The sequence below is a fragment of the Chenopodium quinoa genome, unplaced genomic scaffold (assembly GCF_001683475.1).
Source record: "Chenopodium quinoa cultivar QQ74 unplaced genomic scaffold, ASM168347v1, whole genome shotgun sequence".
NCBI classification, from domain to species: domain Eukaryota; kingdom Viridiplantae; phylum Streptophyta; class Magnoliopsida; order Caryophyllales; family Amaranthaceae; genus Chenopodium; species Chenopodium quinoa.
The window spans coordinates 2,410,480-2,424,227 of NW_018744460.1; the positions used below are offsets into that span (position 1 = coordinate 2,410,480).

At 36.7% G+C, this 13,748-nt stretch overlaps 2 protein-coding genes across 3 annotated transcripts; one reads left to right on the plus strand and one right to left on the minus strand.

Moving 5' to 3' along the window:
* Positions 1-324: 324 nt before the first annotated feature.
* LOC110697244 lies at positions 325-8,013 on the plus strand. The gene is made up of 7 exons (XM_021874604.1): positions 325-938; positions 3,616-3,813; positions 4,259-4,531; positions 4,836-4,938; positions 5,465-5,583; positions 5,678-5,857; positions 7,206-8,013. The coding sequence occupies exons 1-7, from the start codon at positions 645-647 to the stop codon at positions 7,962-7,964; spliced, it is 1,926 nt and encodes a 641-aa protein (XP_021730296.1). The 5' UTR covers positions 325-644; the 3' UTR covers positions 7,965-8,013.
* A 1,046-nt stretch (positions 8,014-9,059) lies between these two features.
* Positions 9,060-12,247, minus strand: LOC110697245. Of its 2 annotated transcripts, XM_021874605.1 has the most exons (8): positions 11,678-12,236; positions 10,944-11,074; positions 10,355-10,432; positions 10,211-10,255; positions 10,054-10,098; positions 9,924-9,975; positions 9,540-9,636; positions 9,060-9,432 (listed from the first exon to the last, which is right to left on the minus strand). In XM_021874605.1, exons 1-8 carry the CDS (start codon positions 11,988-11,990, stop codon positions 9,267-9,269), a joined length of 927 nt encoding a protein of 308 aa, XP_021730297.1. In that variant the 5' UTR covers positions 11,991-12,236; the 3' UTR covers positions 9,060-9,266. The 2 variants fall into 2 exon arrangements, with proteins under 2 accessions (XP_021730297.1, XP_021730298.1); XM_021874606.1 differs by lacking the exon at positions 10,944-11,074 and having other exon boundaries at positions 11,678-12,247.
* Positions 12,248-13,748: the final 1,501 nt, after the last annotated feature.

Consider the following 13,748-nt stretch of genomic DNA (forward strand, 5'->3'; position numbering starts at 1 on the left):
TAGCTTACTTAATTTAATGTAAAAAAAAAAAAGTTTTAGATCGAGATAAAAAGTTATCCACCCAAATTCGACAATTAACCGAAATAAATCAAAGAATTAACCAAATCCAATTTTGTGCATTCATAACATACAAATCAACAAATCTACAATAGACAATGACTCAATAACTTATCAATTTACCATAATGATACAATTAATCATTACAAAACTCCTAATCATAATTTTTTAATTTTCAGACCAAATCCAAATCTAAATCCAAATCCAATTTTTTGAATCTCTCTTTTTTTTTTTTTTTTTTTTTTTAATTGTCATAGTAGTATTATTTTGTCCTTATCCTTTCACAAATTCTCTCTCCTCTGTCTCCCATCTCCCCACTCTCCTCAACTCCATTGCTCCTCTCTTCTTCCTTCTCCCTTCCAGCCCTGACATTACTCATTTACCCCTACGTTCTCACCTTTAAACCCCATATCTCAAGGGTATCACCGTCATTTCACTTCAACTCCGTCATCGCTTTTCCAGTTTTCCCTCCCATTACATACTCACCTCAATTCTACCCTCTTCTTCAACTCTTAAACCCTAATTTATTTCTCTCTTCCCCAATTTTCTCGATTTCTGGGTTTTTTGATTGGAAATTTTGATCGGAAATGGCGACGGCGGCGATGGCGACGGCCGCCGGAGCTTTTCTGGTGTTGTATGTGCTTTTGAATCGGAGATTATCGGCGAATTCTGATGAACATGGTGATGATCGGAGTTGTAATGATGGTGAATCACGATCGATTAGGCGGAAGATTTCTCGGCGGCCTGCGCAAGCTCCGGCGACTTGGTTTGAGACGATTAGTACTTTGTCGGAAACTTTAAGGTTTACGTATTCGGAAACTTTGGGGAAGTGGCCTCTTGGTGATTTGGCTTTTGGGATCAATTATCTTATGCGTCGTCAGGTTTGTTGATTTTTCTGGAATTTCTGGTGATTTAGGTTGATTTTGATTGAATTAAGCTTTGATTTACTGTTCATTAGTGTAGGATTAATTTTTGTTTTGTGATTTTTGATGGATTTTTGTTGGTTGGTATTTGAGAAATTTTGTAATTTTAGCTTAAAGATTGGAAATTGTCAATTGCCAAGCAATCTGAATCACCCTGTATCATTTAAGCTTGCATGTCGTATCTTAGAGGCAAGCTAATAATTTTGTTTTCTAAGTGCTGTGATCGCGATATCTGCAAGCTAGGCACTTTAATTCATATGTGTAGTTTGAAGGTACCTTTATTAGACTGTGTCTTATGTAGTGCTAATATAAGATAAGATGAGTGATCAAAGGGTTGGCGTTCGATGATCTTGTGTTATTAATCTAGGGATCTTACAAAGAGGGAGACAGTTTTTGGGAATTTGGTGAAAAGGGATTGAAGGACAGGTGGTGATGCAGGGATAATGGGGTCAAATTGTAGGGTGTTGATTGGAAAATGAGAGAAATTGTTAAATTTTTGAGAGAATACAAAATGGGCCGGGGCAACCCGAAGAAGGAGGAAGAGAGTTTGGTCTACAAATAAGGCTAAGAAGATTCTATACTAAAACCAATTAAGAATAGTAGGAGTAACTCCTCATATTAATAATCCTCCAGTTTAGAAGAGACCCACAACTCCGATTCTGATACCTTGTTAAATTTTTGAGAGAATATGAAATGGGCCTGGCAACCCGAACAAGGAGGAAGAGAGTTTGGTCCACAAATAAGGCTAAAGAGATTTCATACTAAAACCAATTGCCAATAGTAGGAGTAACTCTCCTACCTTATAAAGTGGAACCTTTTCTTCTTTTTCTCCAATGTGGGACACTTACAAATAGGCTATAATGGGTTTCAACATAATGGAATAGAAGCTTGAGGTTAATTTTCTTTGGGAATCTCAAATTTGTTTTGGAAGTACTATGTACAATAAGGGGCTACTATTTTTCCGTAATTGATTAGAGGCTTACAATAATGTTCAAATGGTGTATATGCTAATGTTTAGGTAATTAGCTTAGATGCTTACAATATTCTTCATATATAGAGGATTTCTTTCATGCATCGGAGGGGAAATGCATAGGGAAAGATGTGTTTGTTTTGGGTTATTAGAGTTAGCTGTTTACTGGTCAGTATCACCATGCATATGAGTTATCAATCAAAGCATGCTAACTTATCCTGGTGAGATGATCATGGAACCATCTCTATGATGGTCTGAGTGATTTCAAGTTCTGAGATTAACTCTTATAAAATGAGGGTGTCAGTTATTATCGGTGACCAATGGCCATATGCCTGTAGGCTGTGGTTAAACTGGTAACCGTCTAATTATACTGGTGATTAACATGGATTAGCATATGCAGGTGTTGACTAGTTGTCACACCATGGGAGTAATCCATTACTTCACTTCCTACCTTGAATAGCACCATCCGTGATTTCTCAGTTTAGGTCAGCCTCTCCTGCCCATCAGCTCGTCATTGTTCTATTTTTACCAAGTCTCTGTATTTCCTCGTGACTCTACCTCTGGTACTAATTTTTGTTGGTGAGTTAGAGTGGGTGATGGCCGAGTGTGTTTGTGATTATTGATGGGTGTGATGATCAACTCTTCCGATGGTATAACTGTACTTTAAGAGTGACTGACTTTTTAGTTATGAGACTGAAGGTTGGCTGAATGGTGCAAAATGTTGATGTAATGGTTATAAAATGTGGGCCAGAAGTTGAAAATGTGCAAATATAGAGAGATAGAAGTGTTATGGTATTCGCTGCAATGCTGCTAGCCTCTTTATTGGTCGGAAATTTGGAATTAAGGCTGTGTACCTCTTGACCTTTTTGGACATAGTTAAACGTGGGCTTTTTGTTGCTGTGTTGCTGAAGCAGTGGCAGTTCTTGTCTTTCATTAACATTGATGAATTAGTGAACCTTATCGTGACATATGCCTTCAATGGAGGTATTGGAGGACTCACAAAAGATGCCTGCTTTGGGTATTCTAAGTCAGATGGGGAGAGAAGATTGTGTTTCGAGAAAGCAGATAAGCTGTATAGGGTATACGGATGTTCTAAAGGGAGTCTTCCTGAGTTTTATAGGGGTGTTGTATAATTTTCTTTTAGTCTCCGATTTCAGGTTTTATACTCTGGGCTGTTTCCCATCTTTGGGATTAAGGCATTGATTGTTGTTGTTTTCTCTGGGATTCCCTACCACTCCTTAATGTGCATAATTCCCTAGGCAAACTATGAAAGCTTCTTGGGCTATATTAAAAAAAAAAAAAAAAAAAAAAAAATCTGTCTATGCACCTTGTTATCTTCAATATGTATAAAACAATTCGGCCCAAAATTTTTCGTACTTTTCAAAGGTGAATCCTACTTGCTTTGTAGGTATTTTTTTTTTCAAGAATAAGAATCTGACAATTCTTTTTAACTACTCCTGAAAGTAAATTAACCAAGCAAACTTCTTTGTAATAACACTTTTGACAAGCCATTGCTCACAATGGAATATAGTTTACACTTACCAAAGAGAGACTGAGATCTAGCTGTGTCGTGAAGTTTACAGTTCTATGGAAATTATCGTAGTTTTATGGTCTTTCTTTTTGTTAGTGTCGATTTTATTTGACTCTGAAAACTGTGCTTTACAGGGTGACTTACAAGTTGCAGGTGTTTATGCTGGAGGCGATTGTATACAGCTCAAAGGTCCTGAAATCGTGGCTGAATTAAAACAATTACTGAGGCTATTAACTCTCTGTATGCTTTTCTCCAAGAAGCCATTTCCTGTGTTTTTGGAGTCTGCTGGGTTCTCAGAAGCTGATGTTCTTCTTCAAAAGCCCAAAGCTGCTGTAAGTTAACATCTTCTGCATGTTTCTTTTTTGGTGTTTAGGATTTTGAGCCATCGTTCTTGTAGCATCTTGTTCAGTGTCAACATCACATATCATTGCTGTATCTTCTCTTGGTAAAACTTGTTTGTTTGTTCTGTTAACTCGTTACATATAGGAACATATTCACTGAACCTAAGTTTTGTGTGAAACAGCATTACCCATATAAAGCATTACATCTGCCCTTGAGTAACCCAATACTCCATACTATTTTTTTTCCTGGAAGTATAAAGTGTAAATTATATTCATATGCATGGAGTTGATTGGTAGTTATAATCCTCTATTTTGATCTACCTAATTTCTGTAATACAACTTTGGCTTTTTTGGGGTGATACTCTTTACTCTAGTTTGCTGTTCATTTTGTCTCTTATTCTAAAGAAGTTTGTGTTTGATGGTCAAATATTTGCAGCTTCTGAAGCCTGCTTTTACTATTATAAGTGATCATGGCAACAAATGTTTCCTTTTATTGATTCGGGGTACTCACAGTATCAAAGATACACTAACAGCAGCAACTGGTGCCGTGGTGCCTTTTCATCATTCTGTATTACATGATGGTGGGATAAGCAATTTAATTCTGGGATATGCTCATTGTGGGATGGTAGCTGCAGCTCGTTGGATAGCTAAACTTAGCACTCCCTGCCTCATCAAAGCTCTAAATGATCATCCTGATTATAATATCAAGGTAAGCAATGCATTTAGTGACTATATGTCTATGTTTGTGTGTTATATATTGGATCTATATGTTCTACACGCCTTTGGACATTTGTGCATGTATATATTTGTGGGTTTTAATTTACTGGTTATATGGACATTTAATTGATAGTTATTTTTTACTTGAAAGTAAAATAATGTAACTCCTGGTTGCGCTTACATCCTTAACTGATGTACTGAAACTTGTGAAAACGATCTAACTAGTTGCTTACAGAGTATATATATGTTGTGATTGATGTTTCTAAAGGGTTGAGGGGCTTCCTTTTGTGTTCCAGGTTGTTGGTCATTCCCTTGGTGGTGGAACTGCTGCTTTGTTGACGTATATTTTTCGAGAACAAAAGGAGTTTTCCTCTAGTACCTGTGTATCATTTGCACCAGGTACTTATCTGAACCTTTTTTGAGTGCCATAAAATGTATCTTGTGATTTTTTTTTTTTTTTTTTTTTCCTTTTCAAGCTGTCCTTTATGTTGAGTGCTTGTTTCATATAATAAAGCATAATAAGTGGCACAAAATGAAGAGTTTCAAAAAATATATAATTATCTTTATTCATCTGGATGTATCCTCCATCCTTGAATCATAAGCCATAATTGATTATGAGGTTGTTTTTAAGTAATCAAGTAAAAATTCCATAACTATTCTTCACAATTTAAAATTCTCACTTCTCAACCATAACCATAAACGAGTCTTTGTTTTAACTCCTGGTTAAGGGGCATCATTAACCAGTAAAATGGGAATGTTCAGTTTATAAGAGGCCTACTTTTTGGGGAATTGGGGGATGGCCTAAATTAAAAGTGTGCGTGCGTGCGTGTCTGTGTGTGTGTGTGTGTGTTTTTTTTAATGAGGGACCAAGGGAGTACTTTGTTAAATTCATGTAGTTGCTTAACAGTGGAGTCCATTCTTGCAGCTGCATGTATGACGTGGGAATTGGCAGAATCAGGCAAGCATTTCATTTCTACAGTCATCAACGGTGCTGATTTAGTGCCAACATTTTCAACTACATCTATTGATGCTCTTCGTTCTGAGGTGCTAAAATCTCTTCATGCTTGTCTTCATACTTAACTATATTTCTATATTGCTTCTTGTATCAACATGGCTCAAACTTTTGACTTGTGAGCAGGTCACTGCATCATCTTGGTTAAATGATTTACGTGATCAAGTTGAGAGAACAAGAGTCCTGAATGTCGTCTACCGCTCTGCTTCAGCCATAGGATCCCGTACACAATATATAGCCACCACTGCTAAGGCTAGGGTTGCTGGTGCTGGTGCTCTTTTTCGTCCTGTCTCCAGTGGCACTCAGGTAATTATTGGATCGATTTGTAATAGATTTATGAAGAAGTCAGCTTATGTCATGGGGGCTAATAGAGCTTCATATTCATGATAAAAAAGGAAAAAAGATCAATTTTTCATTTGCTATCCTATCAGATCTCTATAGATACTTGAAATTACACGACAAAGCAAACCATGCTTATTCACTAGGTAGCATAGGAAGATAAATAGGTTTGGACCTTGTGTACACAAATTACTTTTCTGTCTTTGCTTACTTATCTAGCTCTTGATCCTAAATATTCGTTGGGTATTGTGAAACCCTTTAGAACATGTCTATCATAGCTTGATAGCTTGATAGTACCTAACTACCTATTGGGTGCCTAATGCAACCTTTTTTTAGGGAAAAAAGCGGGGCTGGGGGAGTGCTCTAATGCTGACTACCCTAGATCTTCCATAATTAACATTTTACAAGTTGGTCTCGCCAATGCATGCAAAAGTAATCTGAATGTGCTGAGACCTAAATGAGTACTTGTTTCACTATAGAGGAAAAGATATCCATTTCTAGCCTCTTGATGTCATATGAGTTTGTTTGCTTGTGTGTTGTGTCTGCTAAAGTTCCATAACATCTTTCTGTCCACTTTTGCCAAAAGTTTGGACCTAATGCCCATATTTGAATTCCACAAGCATTTGCAAATCGCAATTTTGGTAGTTGCAAATGTTTGCTATATAGTCAAAGTGACTTTGACTTTTTGATCCTAGTGGTTCAAATTTAAATGGCTCGATTATCCTCTTTCTTGTTCTTTGTGAAAATTTATGGTGTGTTTGGTAAGGAAATGGGAAAGAAAAGAAGGGGAGGGAGGTGAAGGGGAGGGAAGAGAAAAGGAGGGAAGGGAAGGGAAGAAAGATGAGTTTTCCTTCCAAATCTCTCCATTGTTGGAGAGACAATTTTTTACTATTTAATCCCTCCATTTCTCTCCCCTCCAATTCCCTTCCTTCCTCATTTGTTATCCAAATAAAAGATAAACCATCCCTCCATTTCCTTTCCCTTCTTTTCCCTCCATTTCCTTCAATCCAAACAAAGTGTTAAAGTAGCTAACTGCAATTGCGATTTAAAAGGGTCAAATTTGGAAAAAAATAATTTAATTGTTCAAGTAGATTATGTGGCTGTTTATAGCTTTATATCCAACCCCCTGCCCCACTCAGAGTGCGAGCTTTTTTTAGAGGCATTGGAGGGTAATGGGGATGCACAAAATATCTAGCTAATAGTGGGTGATTGACTGAAAGGTCACCAAAAAGTATTGCCCACTGAGTAATAAATTGTGGTTGGAGATTTCAGGAGAAAAGTAGGCTTTAGCTTATTCATCATTATGTATGTGTAGGTTGTGATGAGGCGTGCTCAGGATGTTGCACAAGCCGTTGTCCGTACCCGTCCAACCTTGTCTTCGTGGTCTTGCATGGGAGCGCGCCGTCGGAATGTGGGTCAGTCCATAAACCTGAAAGAGGAGGATATGGCTGAGGCCTCATTGATTACTACCACCAGTACATCAGAAGTTCTTGTGACTGAAGTATCTTCTAGAGACATCGAAATGCATGATGGTGATTACAACTTTTCAAGTGAAGGTTCGGGACACGAAATTGATACAGAGGAAGAGGAAGAGGAAGAGCAACTTCTGGCAGCAGATAAAGATATAACCACATCAACAATGGAGGCTGTGACTGAAGGTGAGCTGTGGTATCAGCTACAGAAGGAACTCAAGAAACAAGAGGAAGCTCAGGCTCAAGTTGAAGCGGAGGAGGAAGAAGCTGCCACCGTTAAAGAGATTACTGAAGAGGCACATGTGTTGGCTGATGCTGTGGAGGATAAGCAACAGATTTCCACTACAGACATTCAAGAGAATCATCAGTTTTACCCACCAGGACGAATCATGCATATGGTATGTGCTCGTTTTTCCAATGATGCTAGTTCAGGTGACAACGATGCCGCCGAGGAACATGTGGGTATTTACGAGACACCTAGACATTTGTATAGTAAAATTAGATTAACAAAAATGATGATTAATGATCATTATATGCCAATGTACAAGAAAACGATGGAACAGCTTATCAATGAACTTGAAAATGACCAAACACTCAAGTGATACAAAAGAAAATTAAATCAATACCATATGTTTATATATGTTGGAAATCTCCTCAAAGGATTATACCTCTTGCTTATGTTTGATGCACCGTTCAAGCTATTAGTATTGATAGAGATGTCCTTTTTAGTTTTCCGACGATTAACACTAACAACGAAACATGTATTTAACAAAGACATCCTGACATTAACCAACAATCAGAATCCCTTGCACTATATTTAAACCAGCTCAACTAGAGGAAGTGTTGATTTCTCCAACTGATGAAGATTCAAACAAGAATAGTCCTTGTGCCTTGACCATGCAAAGCTGAAAAACCTCTTGAGAATAAATAGATCTATGCAATAAAAACTCTTACCTTCCCAAGTTCCCAATTTGCAATTGTTGTTATCTCAGGTGAGAAGAAACACATGATTTCTTGTGCAATCTGTTTGCTTTCGGTTACTATAAAAAAAACTAAAGCTACAATTATATTAGTGCCACAATAATTTGAAGTGCTGATCTAAATCAGCTAGATTCATTGACCGGCTCAACTGAAATCAGTAAATGCACCACCAATATTGTGATCGCTCCCATGGCATCACTTCAAATGACAGAAAATCTTCTTGAGCACAAGTTTGAAGACACCAGCGCCAGATACATAGCAAAACGGACTAACAGCTTGTTTGGGTAATGTTAAGGGAAGGAAAAGAAGGGGAGGGAGGTGAAGGGGAGGGAAGGGAAAGGAAGGGGAAGGAAAAATGATGAGTTTTCTTTCCAAATCTCTCCATTGTTGGAGGGATCATTTTATTAGAATTTAGTCACTCCATTTCTCTCTCCTCCAATTCCCTTCATCCCTAATTTTTTATCCAAAAGAAAGAAACCCCCTCCCTCCATTTCCCTTCCCTTCCTCTCCCTCCATTTCCTTCAATCCAAACACACTAAATGATTCGATTGAGGAATTGATCACAGAACCTAGTTCCTGCAAAAGTGTAGTTGGGAATTGGGGATAGCAGAATCCACCATCTTCCTGTAGAATCATATATGCTCACAAATACCTTTTTCGACCTGGAATTTTTACTATGCTTATACAACACTTCATCCCTATATAGACTGCATCCATGCATATGAAAACGTCTGATTTATTATGACATTTTAAGCGTTTAATGTGGTTAAATGCCTAACAGTATGTTCTATCCACAAGAAATAAGTTTTACACTGTTACACTGCTCAGATTTTGCAAGTTCCCAAACCTAAAGTTACGGATCCTAATCGAATACAGTTTTAAATAAATTATAAATGCTATTGGGTCGTATTATCCTGATCAGCTCAACCACCATAACGAGTCTTCAGGGATTCTGGAGGCTCCTCTTCCATTATACCTGCACCTGCTGTTGCCAGGTACTGACGAATGGTTGTCTGACAATCAGCAAGGTATGTATGATCTAAGAAATTGTTGTAAGCTGCATCTCCAAGATTCTTTGCTGCTAAAACACTGCATAAATACATCATCAGATCACGGGATGACCTTAACTATACAAAGAGGCAACATCATGACATCTTCAACTCTTCAAGCCAGATATAGGATACCTAAAACCTTACCAATGGCGCAGATAATTTCGACAAGGAAAAACATCATCCCTCCATATTTTATCTATGTTATATTGCCCATAATGCTGATGGTATACTTCTTTACTTCCTGCACTTGTACTTGACAGAGTGAGTTTCAGTTCTGAAAAACAGTGACTCCGACTCAACATAATTGATTATGATTATTATTATGCGTATAATGTCATCAAAACATGAACTGTAAATAAGCAGCTAATTTTGAAATTGGCAGTTTGTTATGAACTAGAAAAGCGAAAACCAGACTCTAGACATTTAAGATATAAGTGAGATGTGTGTATCATTCAATAAGGATTGTAGAGGGAAAGGACACAAAATAGAATTCAGAACTATGGACTAACAAATACAGAGGAATATTACCTTTACATCTTACATTGAAAAATTCCTCATCACTGTATCGAGTACAGAGAACCTACATATTTTCCAACAAGAATAATTGTCGATCAATAATTTTTGATTTGTGAACTGAAGATCAAAGATTCAAACATACCGCTGGATTCTCAAAAGGCTTCCCTTTTATTGTTTCTGGCAGGACCTGCAAAAATGACACAAGGTATTGTGTATTCAGATATAAGAATGATCTGGGAACTAGATCATCAGTATTAAGAAAAAACAATCATACTTCATGACATAGGCTCTCAACTTACAGCTAAAAATCGGAACTCAAGCTCCCTCTCCATAAAATAAGGCACCTGAATTCATCAAATTGACGGACTAAATAACTGCCATGTGGTTATAAGAAAATGTATTGGAGAATATACACAAAGAGAGGCATTGATTATCCTATGTACCTCTGACTTTTGAATTTCAAACACAGTAACTATGAGCTCCTCTCCTTCACAAGGCTCCACACTTAAACTTGAGATCTCCTGATATGTTTATAAATAATCTATTAGCATATTGCGCAAGAAATTTATGAGAACAAAAAATAAGCCAAACTAAACATGAACCTATCAGGAAGAAAAGTGAGGCAACAAAATATGTTTTGTTCAGGAAAACAGGAGGTAGGTTGGACTACAGTTAGCATCACCCAATAATACCTATGTTCTCTTCTGACTGTCCTAGTTTGATTACCCACTAATCTCACAGTACTACAGTACTACTTAGAACATAGCCAGGCTACTCGTATTTCTTATGCACAACCTTTGCTGATTTCAATGAAAATTTCCTTAGGTATTTGCAATAAATATATATTTCTAAGTACAGTTTCATTTGATGAACCATCTATCTAAGTAAATCAGCAGCAAAAACGAAAACCAGAAATATAAATGGGCTGAATGGTACCGAAGGAGAAGAACAGCAAAAATATGACAAAATCAACTAAGAAAATATAAAATTGAAGTTAAGAACAATGAAAAGCGATGTAAAGATCGAAATGACCTTGGTCTCAGGCTTTGCAATGCCACGTTCGAAGAAGATAGGAGCGACATGAGCAAAAACCCTCCTAAAACCTTTCAATCGCGCTATCCTAAAGTTAGACAATTCAGGAAATGTACTTCTTGCACTCCTCTCTGCTCAAAACCAATACCATTATCATCACACTCACAATCAAGGATTAAGCTTCAAATATTGATTTGACAAATTGAGATTATATATTAAAACCGAAATATCAAAAATCATGGCCATCTTTTTGCTATACCAAATTACCAATATCATTTTATTGAACTTTGCTCTAAAGTAAGCCATAAATCAGCATTTAATTGGAGTAATATTTGAGTAAAAGTGATTATTAGGTGAAATACATGAAATGGTCTTAAAAAAATGTTCTAATAAAATCCAACATTATGATTAGCAATGATCATAAGAAATAAAACAAAATATGAACTACAATTCCATATGTTTTTACTTTCCACCATGCCCGCAATGATGTTAATATCCGATATTGATCAATCTCAGACAAATGAATAGTAAAATTGCTAAGTCAAAACCACTAATTCAGTTACTTCCTCACCCACAATCAAGTTAAAATATTATCAGAACTTTATTAGTATCACATATAATTACAGGACCTCCAATTGACTAACATAAGAAAAGTCTGAACCCCACCAAACAAAACCCAGAAAATATACAGGAAAAAGATAGAATTTTGGAGAATAATTGAAATGAATTTTTACCAGAAAGAAGAGACCCAAATCCGCAAATGGAGATATATCCTCTAGGAGAGGAAATCGCATAAAAATCTGACATTACATCAAGCTGAAAAGGCTTAAATTGATCAGTTGAAATGGATGATGAGAATGAAGAAGCAGCCATAATCGTCTGATTTCGATTAAAATTAGTGCTAACAACAAGATGGGTGAATGGATTATTTTTTTTATTAGTGCTAATGATGGATTTAGGAGTTGGGATTAAGATAGATTTTGAAGGGATTTGAGGAAGTAATTGAATTTGAGAATTGAGAGTGAGAAATGACGAGAATACTGTCATTTTCTACGTAATATTTCTTTTGACTCACCACTCAACATTTGTTCTACTAGTAAGTTTAACGTATCAAATTCTAAGGTCAGTTTTTTCTTTTTCTTTTTCTTTTCTTTTTTCTCTCTCTTTTTTTTAAAAAAAAAATAAAATCCAAAAGTGCATACCTAAGAATTGCATCAAATTGAAGATGTAACTTTTCTTTTTATTTTTTTTAAACGATAAATGAAAGTGTAAATCTATGGAAGTGGTTTTGGCATATTATTTCCCCACGGATTTTTGTAAGAAGGTTTGATATAATTATATAAGTTATTTTATCCGTTTCTCATCTTCAGATTAGAACACCTAAATTAGCATGGATAAAAGAGTTGAATATAGGGGCAATGGAAAATCATTTCTTGTAATTAAGGAAGAAAATTAAGTGAATTAGCTGAATTGATCATACATTTATACAAGGATTCCGAGTCAATTGTTTTGTGAAATCAAAGATTATTAGAATGATCTAAACTTATTGTTTATACATAGACTACCCTAGCCTCGGTTCCAAGCAAACTTAGTGAATTGACTCCAAAGGTAAGCATCCTAAACGGATTAGATCATGAAGAATATGATGTCTAATCATGAAGAATTATATGAACAAGTCAACACTACAAAAAAAAAAAAAAAAAAAACCCTCTATCCTTCCCAAGTTAGAAACCAGCCCAGCCAGCTGGTTGAGAAGCTGTAGTCTTGCTGGCTAACTTATTTGGATGTCCAATATGTTGGGAAGTATTGCCTTCGCCAGGTCTAGATGTCCGAAAGCTGGCAGCAAGAGCTGCAGTGAGTTGTCGTTGCCAAATCCCCATCCATCTTCGGATAATCCAGCCGAATCATCTTGCTTGCTGGAGTGGCCATTCCTAGTCCCAGCAGACTTGGAAGGATCAGCTACAGATGTTGGGGTATTGGTATTGTTGCCAAAGGCTTTGTTTCTGGGCCTGTTGGATCCTTGTCAAATAGACCTTGTTGGAGCTCCCATACCGTGCCTTCAATTTTTGCTCTCTGATGTGATCGAAGTCAAAAAAAAAAAAAAAAAAAAAAAAAAAACACAAGGAGTTTTGCACAATTACATGCACAAGGAAAGACAATCAAGTATACTCGCAACTATTTATATTCTACAATCCTACATTTCCACATAAAGTGGTCACCAAAGGTGTTTAAGCAAGATCTATGCCTTGCCTTACGAGTAGCACGTTAATTTGTAAATACTCGAATTACCTGAATCATCTGATCAGTATTTTGAATTGTTGGTGAATTTTTTTGTTATTGTAGTAATACGACTCTTAACTCATAACGTTCTCTTTACTATCACTAGTTAGAAAAACAACTCTCCTTACTACAGTATCAAAAGGGGAATCCATCCACTTGGGGTGGGGTGATACCTGAGAAGTGGGGGCTTGGTTTCTGGAGGATGACTGGTTTCTTGCAGCCTCCTTTTGTGGTGATGGAGTCCCAACAGCCAAAGCCTGCTTCAGCTCCTGTAATTCATGATGCTGTGATCGACAAATTGTTGCAAGCTTCTCATATTTTTAGGTAATCCCTGCCTTTTCTGCATTAACTTGCTTCAATTGCTCCCGTAGTCTATCTATCTCAGCCTCCAAGGTGCTGTCTTTCCCCAATTTCATGCCATTGCTGGTAATTCATGATTGATGCTTGATGAATAAAGCACAATGTAGGCATTCAAAAGAGTTAGACGCCCCCATTACTCATTGTGAGAAACGTTTTTGTTTCTCA

Excerpts from the sequence above, each read along its gene's own strand:
- LOC110697245 (XM_021874605.1), bottom strand. The coding sequence starts at position 11,990 with ATGACAGTATTCTCGTCATTTCTCACTCTCAATTCTCAAATTCAATTA. Across the intron at positions 10,433-10,943 it reads TTGCAAAGCCTGAGACCAAG|GAGATCTCAAGTTTAAGTGT; the intron begins GTCATTTCGATC and ends TAAACATATCAG. Across the intron at positions 9,433-9,539 it reads CGAAATTATCTGCGCCATTG|TGTTTTAGCAGCAAAGAATC; the intron begins GTAAGGTTTTAG and ends GTATTTATGCAG.
- LOC110697244 (XM_021874604.1), top strand. The coding sequence starts at position 645 with ATGGCGACGGCGGCGATGGCGACGGCCGCCGGAGCTTTTCTGGTGTTG. Across the intron at positions 4,532-4,835 it reads ATCCTGATTATAATATCAAG|GTTGTTGGTCATTCCCTTGG; the intron begins GTAAGCAATGCA and ends TTTGTGTTCCAG. Across the intron at positions 5,584-5,677 it reads TTGATGCTCTTCGTTCTGAG|GTCACTGCATCATCTTGGTT; the intron begins GTGCTAAAATCT and ends ACTTGTGAGCAG.